This window comes from Oryzias latipes, chromosome 6, assembly GCF_002234675.1.
Source record: "Oryzias latipes chromosome 6, ASM223467v1".
Lineage (NCBI taxonomy): Eukaryota > Metazoa > Chordata > Actinopteri > Beloniformes > Adrianichthyidae > Oryzias > Oryzias latipes.
Genome location: NC_019864.2, coordinates 25,179,350 through 25,191,459, shown reverse-complemented (window position 1 = coordinate 25,191,459; position 12,110 = coordinate 25,179,350). Strand labels below are relative to the sequence as shown.

Here is a 12,110-nt window from a genome sequence, read left to right as displayed (position 1 = left end):
AGGATCTAAAATCTGATAAAGAGCTCAATTTTCTCTTCAATGACACTTTCGTGTGATTTAAATTGCTCAGAAAAAGGAATTTATTCCAGAATTGTGGCGATTTTAAAGCTATTGATAACTCTTTATATTTCTCTCGGGTTTTTGGTTAACCATCAAGAACCATCATGGCAATTTAGTGCCAATTTAAGCATTTCCTTTCAATCATAAATGTTTTAACCCAAATCATTTTTTAACTGCTAAGCCCAATAAAAATACTGCTAAAATGACGGTTTCTGCTGTTCAAGTGTGCTATTAAAAAACTGGTCCCACAAAATAATATATGAACAACTTAATTTGGCTTTCAGACAGATTCAACTGTTGAGGCTTGACATTTTTTTTTACTTCCCAACATTTTAATTCAAAAATGTTTTAAATTTTTAAAGAAAAAAAGCTTTAAAGTTGAGAAAGCTCGATTTTTTAAGTATTCTTTTTTAATTGTTGGATGTGGCTGCACCATTGCTGTGCAGTTGGAACTTTCACCAAATTAAAATGATAATAAAACTATTAAATTACCAGGATAAAGGAGATTTTTTGAGCCAGCAACGGAAACCAGGATCGCAATCTAAAAAGCAGCTAATCCAAAGCCCGCTGCCCATGCTTCAAAACACGATCCAGTTAGCACAAATCAGGAACAGCACAAACGAAATAAACTGCTTAGCACAGTAGGACAAACTGCAGGAGGCAAATTGAATCCACACTGAAATCTCCTCAGCTGTACGGCTTTTCCACATTTTCAAGTATGCTTTGCATTTTCAGACCGCTCTTCTGGCTTTCACCAAAACCATCTTTCTGAACCCATTTTCCCCCGTTTCACTTGAACACACACACACACACACACACACACACACACACACAGACAGACACACACAGACGTACAGATGTGTCTTACCTAAAAAGCCTCCCAACAGGCACACTGAAGTGGACTTTTGAACCATCCTGTTTGGCTTCAGTCCTCAGCTCCGCAGAGCTTCAAACACACACGCGCAACACAGAGGTGTGAAACTCAGCGTGTGCGTTCGGTTGGACACACATGGGTCGCCCGCCTTCAGGTCTTCATTGCACAGAGAGGTTGAAGTCAGATACAACTTCTCCAGATCTTTCGTGGCTTTAGGATGTCTGAAAATAAAATAAAAATGAACTTAGTAAAGAAGGCTTTTTTTATGCTTCCTCCTCCCCACCAGCTAAGTAGTTTGGTGGTGGATTGTGGAGATCAAAGATTAGATCCATTAGTGATTAGATTACAGATTGGTGGAATTTCCTAAAGACAACTTGGATCTCACCCCCGAGGGAACCAATTCCCAACAACATTTGGTTGGACTCCTCAACGTTTAACACCAACAAAAATGATGAACATGTGAACAAATCTTTACATCTTTACGCTGAATAAAATGTTTCACTCTTTCTAAACCATATGGTACACCAACATCAGTATCTTAATGAGAATTAAGTCCATTTGATTGCGTTCATTGTTTGGAAGCTTTGACTGGACGATCAATGGTCAAATGTGTCGATTTAAACCTCTACAATGACTTGCAAAAAATAATGTGTGAAGTACAGTGTGAGAGTGTAACTCAAGAGGACACCATTCACTAAAGTCAGAGGCTAGGATTATAATGGAATTTTTTTGTCCTAAGAGATCCAACATGTGAGCTCATTTTTGAGACTTGGCAAAAACCAGTTCTGGTTATCTCAGTTTTAAAATCTTTATTCTGCACTGCTGTTCTAATATTCTGTACCAAAGTTTACCAGAGAGCATATCGTCCAAACCTTTCGGGTGCTCTTATTTTATTTTATTTTAGATTTGGCATTTAGGCAGCTTACAAACTTCTTCTTTCTCTTTCGGCTTTTTCCCATCAGGGGTCGCCACAGCGAACAAGTCGCATGGTAAACTTGGCAATGTTTTACGCCGGATGCCCTTCCTGACGCAACCTTCTCAAAGCAACCGGGCTTGGGACCGGCACAGAAGTAGAGAAGGGAACAGGGAGCAGCCCGGATTCGAACCCTGGTTTCACGGACGGAAGGCGCCGCAAACCAGCACGAGCTAAACCGGCTCCCATTTAGGCAGCTTACAAACGCATGATGAAAATCTAAGCTCAAAAGGAGGACAGTGGTCAGAGCCATTAGACTAGCCCTGTGTGTTACAAACAACACTAAACTACCAAAGACAACAGGACCCCTAACAATGTTTCTAATTAAGGGTTTGGTGCATTGTAAAAAACAAGCAAATGCTGCAGGACAAAGCTGAAAGGTGATGAATGAGGCTTTACATGGCTTAGAAAAAAAAATCTTGCCAAGATCCAAAAAAGGGAATGTCGCTCTCCAGGAGAGAGGAATGTCATGAGGGTCACACACAAAGGGATGGCTCTGAAAGTGCAAACCATTTACTTAAAGAACAAGAGATTAGGCTTTTCTTGAAGACTCAAGAAGCAGCTCAAATGAAAAACTTCAGCACCTACACAATAAAAAAGAGAATATTTTTTAGGTTGGCTTTTCTATAAAAGATTTACCAACAGAACAGTTTTGGCACAGACTTTTTTCAGGCATACTGACGCATGATGGTGAGAATGAAGCCATAAATGGAGAATTTAAGGTTAATGAATGGGGGTGTTCTGCAGCAGGAGTTTTGTTAATTCCCCCCCTGCTCACATTTTATTTCACTGCTAAACAAAAAAAACAAGACAGCTGCAATAAAAGTGTCCAACAGCACAATAGAGGAGGAAAGCTTGTTTGGTGACATCTGTTGTCCAAAGGTTTGATTTGTGGTTCTTTTAGTTTAAATTATTACATGTTATATGCAGAAAAGTGGAATCCTGTGTGTCATGGAGCTCTGATCCCAACTTGTCTCCATGAATCAGAGGATTCTTAAACTAAAGCTGAGCGTACAGGTCAACCGCTGCGTAACTGTAACCTGAACCCATGTTTTCGTGAACACCTAACAATAAATCTCCCAAGGTTAAAATATTTTCAGTCATAACTTCGTCTCCTGAGGAGCAGAGGAGCCGGTTATGATGGAGTCTCTGATTAGCCAGGCGCTCCTCTGCTGAAAACCTGGAAATATCTGTGTCCACAAGATGAAGTAATGATTTTTACTAGAAAAATAAAAGACATTTGAGATATCAGAGGTCCGTGTATTCAAGATTAACGTGGATGTAATCACTCTGTATCATTAATAAGCCACACGTTTTGCAGGCAACTCAGCAATTCAAACCAAAACCAGAAGTTCGAAATATAATCACATTTTTAAATTTTTTTTTAAAATTAGCATGGCAGTGTAAAGCCCTTTTAATGAATGGTGATGACATAGTAAAAACAAACAGCAGCAGCTGGATTTGCAAGCATAGATATTTGAATGAATTTTATAAGTAACATAATCTGCATATATTTTATATAACTGATCTGCATTTGCAATGTTGATTTCTGAAATAGTTATTTTTACATAATAATTTAAGTAATTCATCTTTGTCATGTGCTTTATTGATACTTTACGATTCTTAATTCTGTCTGATAAAAGTTATGAACCGGATATTGATAAATCATGTAATAAAATCGTTATAGTATAACGGGGTGGGATTATATAAATTCGCTTCCTTCCACTCCCTTTCAAGCAATATTTATTAAGATGCCTAATTATCCTAAGTTTCATTAGTTACTGTATGAATGTATAACTGATGATTGTATTGCTTTTGTGTATCATTTCTATTTGATTGCTTGAAATAAACCATTTCGAATCTAAAAATCAAATCAAATCAAATGAAAACAAGTTTAAAAAAAATAAGCATATCTTTTTAAATCAACTATTGGGCATTGTGGCGGAGTAGTCATGATTTGGGCTTTTTGTTGCCACTGAAGTTTGTAGTAATTGTTGCGTAACCAATAAAAAATCTTTAACAAAATTGATTGTCAGAATTGTAACAGAATAGTGGCAAATTGATATTTAAAAAAAACTGTTAAATGCAGCTTTTTGTGTCTTCTGGGGAAAATATGAAGTAGAACAGACATGGCTGTAGTTAATTAGATCTTTATTGGGCTGTGGTTTTCAATGCTGTACGCGTGGTTGAGCACATTAATGAGTCCATTAAAGACCCACTCCTATGAAAATCATGTTTTTAACATGTTATGCTGGATTTTTCTCATGATGGTAAACATATTTAAAAACTGTAAGCTTAAAACTGCATTTCTGAGTATTTCTTTATTTAAACTAGGATAAATAAACAGAAGATTATAAAATGTAGTTGGAAAAAGCTCTTTTGTGACGCAGCAAGTAAAATGGGTGGGCCATTGTCTCACTGCTCTGCTCCATTCTGATGCTTCCACTTGCAGAAAAATAACTATGACCTAGAAAACAACAGAGTTTATTTTATTTTGCCTAAAAATGGCATAATCATAATAAAAGACCACTGGGAAGACTTTTAAAATAGATCAAAATATGATTGGAATGGGACTTTAACCCCACTAGGGGTCTCATGCCCCTTCATATCCATTTGTCCTGCCTCATCCAACATCCTTCTTTTCATTCGGCCAATATTCAAACCCTATTCATGCGTCTTCTGAGGCCATTTTTAAGAAGGTTTGGGTCATTTTTATAAACAGAACAAAAAACAAAAACTCACCAAAAGACACCCACATCTTCTGCTACAAACCCAAGCCATGTCAGCTACAACACGCCTACTTTTATTCCTGTTTTCAGCAACTAATATACACTTTTCTGGGAGACCATAGTATTAACCAAACATAACATCTAATTTTTTATCTCACATTTAAGGTAACTGGATCTGCACAGCAAGGATGGGATGACGACAATATAGTTTTCAAACCCTCAGTAATGGTTTTTCATGTTATGAGTGAATACTTCAAAATGTAAGAAAAATGAAGCAATTCAAGTATCAAGGCAAAAATAACCTTTAGATGCAATATTATTAAATATATTAATGGCAAACCAGCTTCCCTGTGCAGTAAAAGAGAATAGCATGTTGCTCCTAAGCGTGCTTAACTTTGAATTAAATAAAAAAACCTTCAAATCTGTCAAAAATAAAAAAACAAACATTCAGAACAGCAGTCAACATTTCCAGCTCGGATATTTCCCTTTCTGCCCAGTTGTTTTATTGTTTTAATGCGATTTTAAAAATAAACAAAGACTGGTAACGGAGCCAAATAGTTGAAAAATAAAAACCTGTGAGGTCCAAATGCCCCAAGAGGCTGAAGGTTAGAAGGATCAAGCCTCTGCTTGTTTTCGAGGATTAAATGATACAGTTAACAACAAAATGACAGCGTGGGTCCTGAGCCAGATGGTCCATAAAGGAGGGAAGAAGTAGCAGCAGAAACAACATTCAATGCTTCATCTGGGACCAGTAAAATAATCAAATAAATCCAAAACATCTGTTGCATTGTTCAAACACGTAGTTTAAACATTATAATAGTAACACAATCTTTGGGGTTGTTTGAACAAAACAATTTCAGAAGCTTGAATTTCTAAAATCCCTTCTGGTGACACCCAAAGCGCTCCACGATCTGTCCTTTAACCCGACTGCAGCAGTTCAGACTCAAGTCGTGGAAAAAAGGCTACAAGAAATCCAAAGGGAATACAGAGCCTTAAAGTGTCAGAAAAAGAACTGATTGAGTAATTTCCTTAAAAGACTTTTGAGTCATAAACTTATTCCAATTTTGCAGTCCTGCTTGTTTTCACACTTCACCGCATATCTGCCATCACTGATCCAATACAAGGCTTTTTTAAGACGTTTCCTCAAATGCACCATACTTAAAGCCATCAATTTTTAGAAGCCTCTGAATGTCTTTCGAGGTCACAGGGCTGCTAATCCAGGTGAAGGAACACCCTGAACAGGTCGCTAGTCTGTTGCACGGCTACACAACCACACATTCAAATTCAAATTAATTTTATTTATAAAGCACCTTTCATGTCAAACAGACAGCTCAAGGTGCTTTCCATAAAAAACAAACAAGAATACAATAAAACCAATCCCCACACATGTAATAAAATAATTAAATAAGCCCCTCATAACAAAATACACAAAAACAAGCATAAGTAAAAGAGAAATGACAGAGCTTAAGAAAAGAGAACCCAGAAGGCGCCGTCCGCCCCGTCCTCCTGTTGGCCGGGGTGTCAGCATCTATGCAGCACAAGCACAACTCATCCCCAGCACCTCCCGCCCCAGAGACCCCCAACCCCCAGGCCCAGTGCACCCAACATGGGCACACCAGGCCCGGAGGAGCCGGAACAAGAGATGCCAGAGGACAAGCATGGCCAGAATCTCTTTGAGCCCGAACACTAACACCCCAGCCAAGGGTGAGAAAACAATTGTAAACAGTCTAAAATGTAAAAGTAATAAATGCACACAATACATGCACACCTAGGGGCAATTTAGAGATGCCAATTAACCCACGAAGCATGTTTTTGGACCGTGAAAGGAAGCTGAAGTGTCTGGAGAATCCGCACACAGAAATGTCCCATCAGTCCTTAATGTCATTCCTGATATTCAAATGATCCCATCTACAGTAAGTAGTGGACATTTATAATGTATATTTCAGTGCATTTATTTCTAACTGAAGTCTCAGTCTTTCAATCTGTTTGATTAACTGTTTTAAAAAGTCTAAATTAAAAAAAAAGCAGTACCAATTGGTAAAAATTAGATAATAAAAAACAACTGGATTGTCAAATGTATTTACGTCTCCTATAAGATTTCGGGATACTTCAGGATAATATAGTTGCAAGATGATTTTTTTTAAAAAAAAAAACCTCAAGTTCGATCAGTTACTTTTAGATTTTGGGAAACAACTAGCTGATATGATGTTTTAAAAAAAAAAAAAAGGAAGAAAAGTTGAGAACTTGCTTCTGTGAGAACACATCCATGACAGACGTGTGGTTCTGTTCTCCCTGATTTACAGCAGAGATGCTCAGTAAAGCTGCAGCAAAACAGGAGAAAAATGAAACGATGAGTCACTTGTGTTTTTCTGCCTGCCAGAGAGGTCCTGTGCAGACCAAGGCGTGCATATGCTGTCCTTATTTGCATCACGTTCCTTCTACAATTATGTCTCTTATCTGTGTCCAACCTGATTTTGCAGAGAGTTGGGTTGCATCTTCGTCTTTAGGTTTAGATGGTTTGGTTGCGCTGCATCCGGTCAGAATTCAATTCCCATCCTAATTAAACTCCGGACCAGGAATGCCTCTAACTTGGTTTTAAAAAAGTGACAAACATCATTCATTTTTTGCACATCGAGGCTTCAAAGCACCATTTCTCTGTTTTTGCCACAATTATTTCGCAAGTTTCATCTTTTAAGTTGACAACAAACAATTAAACAATCGTAAAAATCCTTCGTTTTTTCTTTGCAAAAAGCCTCTTGATGCATCTGTTCCTGAATTCATTTCAGTGCTCCAAAGCACAAAAAGAGAGGCAGACTATAACTCAGCGGCTCCCCTGCTGGGCAAATGTGCTGTCAATGCGGCGGGAGGCCAGCATGCTGTTGAGCTCAAGAACAATTGACTGAACCCTAAGGCTTGCTTCCTATTAAAGGGACTAAAACTCTTTTCAGTTTTAATTAAAACATGGTGCCTGTAAAGATTCTATTATAAAAATAAAAAATAAAAAGCAGGGATGCAGATGAAAGTTGTATTTAAAGATTTGCAACCTGTTTTAAAGCCATTTTTCACTGGAAATAGAAGATTGCACATCAAATGGTTAAACAGCACAGGTTTCTGATGAAAGGCACTAAAGTTAGCGTCATTGAAAGAAAGAAAAATGCAAACGTGTGGAGGAAATCTTGATAACAGCCTCCAGCAATCTGCTGTGCCAATCTCCAACAGATTTCAGAATCCCACCGTCAGTGAACGCAGCTCATCTCCTCACCACATCCAGTTCCAACTCATTCTACTGAGGTGAATGGAAAACTGTGGGCTGATGAGTCAAAAACTGGATTGCATTGGAAAGGGAGACGTGTCTGGAGAAAAACAGCTACTGTGAGATGAGTTTTAAACAGGAAGCTGTTTTTTTGTTTTTGTTTTTTACATGATTCTATTGTGTTTTTAAAAAAAACTAAAGAAGAAGACTAGCACACCTCAAATTTCTTAATTTCGGTCATTTTGAGACCTCTGATTATATCATAAAGCAACTAGATTCTCGTGAGATTTTCTGATTTGATCACATCAATAAAGGCTCTTTGTGTCGTAAACTCTCACAGATCCACAAAAGCTGAAGATTTGACCACATTTAATGGTTCTTACTATCAGTTTATTTGAGTTTAAAAAATACTTTATGTACTTTTTTTTTTAAAGCTAGCAACCCAATTATTCCAAAGGAACACAATTTTACAGCTTGATTTGTTTTTGCAGTCGACTTTTTAACAAAAGCTTCTAATTTTTTTTAAATTTGATAAGACTGCTGTGAAACAAAAGACTGACATTTTGAGATTTTGTAACACTGTAGGGGAAAAAAACTATGACACAGGAGGTTAAAAAAAAAAGGTCAATCAACCTTCTAAAAATGATCTCACTTATTCAAACATATTCCAGGTCTTCCCATGTGACATCCCAAACACTTTGGAGTCCAGAGAGATCAATCGATCCTCTGTGTAAGAATTAAAAAAGGCATTCATTTTAAGTTTAAAGCAATGCTTAAATTTGTTTCAGTGAATTGTGGAGCGAGACAACAGTTTCCCACTGAAATCCTTTGCACATGTTTCACGTTTTATCACGTCTGTTTGATAGGTTTTGATACACTGCCAACGGTGAGAGCTCAGATCACGTTGGTCCAGCTCAACGTCCAAATTCCTTCAATGCTTCAATGATATTACACCCTTTATAAAGAACTCTATTTACACATTTCCGATTTGTAAAAATGCTTTTTTTTTTTGTTTCTGCTTAATTTCCCCTTCTTAAGTTCTATGCCTTTAATAGAAACCAACATTTTTATCTTCCTAACTTACAATCATCCTTACTTTGTTGTGTTTTTAAACCCCAAAATGTTTGATGACACTTGGCAGCAATTAATATCCACAGTATCAGCATTTCTCACCACCAAACCCGAAAGGACAAGACACGATTTTGCAGAGTCATAGTGGAGGAAGAGTAAAGGTGAAAAAACTGAATAAAATGTCACCATGATGGTGCTAGACTAAAGATACCATCTAGTTTTATTAGAAAATCAATTGGTTTAGTTTCACTACATTTGGATACTGGGGAAAGAGGGACGCTCCAGAAGGCTCCTGCAGCTGCACTAAGTGGAGAGCTTTGCTGAGCTCAGAGAGGACGAGAAAACTCTTGCAGGACAACTTTCCTTCTTCAGAAATTCACAAGAGCAGAAAGATGTCCTCTGCTCTCTGAGCGATCTGGATCTTTTCTGCAAATACAATCAGCCCCTCACTGGGACCCCACAGGTATCAGCGAGCCCCTCGCTGATGTCTGCGTGTCTCCGTGAACCCCTGCGCAGAATTCCCCTCCTTTGATTTACCTGCATGCAACATCATGAACAAGCTTCCCGCTCCTGTCACTGGAAATTTAAGCAAACTTTCCGGTAGTTGCGTAACTGCCATCACCTCCAGCATACCTGCCTTTTAACGCATAACGTCATGACCAATCGCTCCGCTGACGAAAGTGAAAGTGTCGCAGGTAACTTAAATGCGCACAAGGTGTGAGCAAACACGCGCACCTGCGAAACCAAAGATAAAAGTGGTCCAAGCCCACACAGGTGAACCATCAGAGCGGTAAACATTCCTTACCTCTAAAATAAATGTCCTTTCGGCGAGCTCGTTGCTACGCCTGCGCTTCCGAAGTCCCTTTTCCCCCGTGCGTAAAGTCTGTGGCTCCCCGTAGCGCGCTAAGTTAGTCTTCTTCAAAGGTGATCGATAAGAATCCATTCACTAAACCGCGGAGAGGTGACATCAGTGTCAGCTCATTAAAGCTTCTGTCCATCCATGGAGCCCCGGTCTGAATGTGCAGCCAAACGCGCAGCAGAGCAGCCGAAAGCTCCTTCCAATCAACTTCAAAACGCGCAGAGCCCAGGCTTCAAAATAAAAGCCGAGTCTGACCCCATAAGCTCAGCCCACTTCCTGTCCAATTTATCATGACAGTGACTCACTGGAGTTTCAGGAGACATTTAACACAGACACTAAACATTTGGTGTGAAGAATCTGCCTTCAAAACGGATTTTCTGATTCATTTCCGCACAGGTCTGTGATTATACCAACTTCATGTCAAATAAACTGTACACACATGATATACAACACAGATTACATTTCCTTCCTCTCAACCCACGATGCAGCCAATAAAAACAGCAACAAGGATGATAACAACAATAATCTCATATACAAATTTACAAACATCTACAATCTACAAAGAAAAAAACTGAATAACATTGGACATGGTCTAATGCATTGAGTCATAAAGTGGCAATAGTGTAAAAGTGATTGTGAGATAGATCACGCATACGTTTAAAATGACAACAGTGCTATGGAACAGTAAGTAGAGGAGTGGGTGATGGCAGATTTTGGTTGGGATCATGTTCAGATGAAGGGGGAAAGGGAAGGATGGGCAGTTTTTCAGTTTGAGTTCATAGCAGTGGGGGGTGGGGGCAGAGGGCATAGGGCTGAGAGGGAGCTCAGTTTCCTGATCGCCTGGTGGAGGAAACTGGCCTTGAGCCTGCTGGTTTCGGCCCCGATGGCAGCAGGCTGAAGAGGCTCTGGGATGGGAGAGAGACACCAATGATCTTCTCAGCTGTTTTCACAATGTCCTGCGGAGACCTCCGGCAGAACGCTGCGCAGGCTTTGAACCACACAGGGATGCAGCTGGTCAGAATGCTCTCAGAGGTACCACTGTAGAGGGTCTGGATGCTGGGGGGAGGGGCTTTAGCCCTCTTCAGTTTGTGAAAGAAGTACCGGAGTTGTTGGGCTTTTTTGGCCAGTGATGCAGTGTTGTGGTTCCATGACAGGTCATGAGAGATGTTCACACCCAGTAACTTTCCACACCAGGACAATTGATGATCAGTGGAGCGTGCTGGGTATAAGTTCTCCTAAAGCCCACAACCATCTCCTTCGTCTTCTCTACATTCAGGTGGAGATTGTTGTCCTTGCACCAGAGGCAGCCCACTCACCTCACTCCTGTAGGGTGTCTGATCATTACTGTTGATGAGACCCACCTCTGTTGTGTCGTCAGCAAACGTGATGAAGAGGTTGGAGCTTGATGTTGGAGTGCAGTCATGAGTCAGCAGAGTGAAGAGAAGGGGGCTCAGCATACGTCCTTGGGGGACCCCTGTGTTTATGGTGATGGTGCTGGAGGTGTTGTTACCAACTCAAATGGCCTGTGGTCTCACTGTCAGAAAGTCCAGCAGCCAGTTGCACAGGGGTGTGTTGACTGCTGGTTGGTCCAGCTTGTGGATGAGCTGCTGGGGGATGATGATGTTGAATGCTGAGCTGAAGTCGATTTTTAAGCTTTATCAAAAATATAAAAGATCAATATTGAAATGAAATGTTGTACATGTTTCCAGACGTGCCACTACTGTAGCGCGTGCAGGAGGATAGTGCTCCCGAACCTCCAGCTGCTCTTCGTGCATCAACAAGCACCAAGCTGAAGTACCTGTGTGTACAATGTCTGGTTTTACCTCATTTCAAAATACTGTAAACACAGGTTGAAATAAAGTGAACATTGTCTCTTATAAAGTCTAGTTTCTTTTCGAGTCTGGTCTGTATGGTGCATTCAGGTGCACTCCGTAAACCCAGGAACCATAACAAATGATTTTTTTTTATTCTTAAGCTCCTAAAGATGGTGAAACTCCTCCACAGTAAAAAAAAATCATATTTAAATATCTTCTTATGGATGTAGTTCTTTAGTGCAAACATTGCTGCTGTAATTCACTCCTGAGCTGTTCAGATCCACTTTTTTTCATCCTTTTTTTGAGAAATGAATCAGTTTGTCTTTGCCCTGTCCAGACCTGACAAAGAATCAAAGCAGAAGGGTTTTTTTATCCTTAGAGCAAAAGCTTTGGTGCCATGAATCAATGAAATTAGCCTGAAATGTTATGTAACAGAGAAAATATCACCCATCTGTTCTTGGAGGGAAAGAGGGTTAA

General features: G+C 39.5%; 1 protein-coding gene across 1 annotated transcript in view; it reads right to left on the bottom strand.

The window, feature by feature from the left end:
- The window catches only part of il34 (interleukin 34), a 64,327-nt gene extending 54,250 nt beyond the window's left edge, over positions 1-10,077 (bottom strand). Inside the window, exons 1-2 of the mRNA XM_011476357.3 lie at positions 9,766-10,077; positions 929-1,155 (exon numbers count right to left, since the gene is read on the bottom strand). Coding sequence (XP_011474659.1) covers positions 929-974 — 46 coding nt within the window. The 5' untranslated portion in view covers positions 975-1,155; positions 9,766-10,077. The remainder of the gene's footprint in view (positions 1-928; positions 1,156-9,765) is intronic.
- Positions 10,078-12,110: the final 2,033 nt, after the last annotated feature.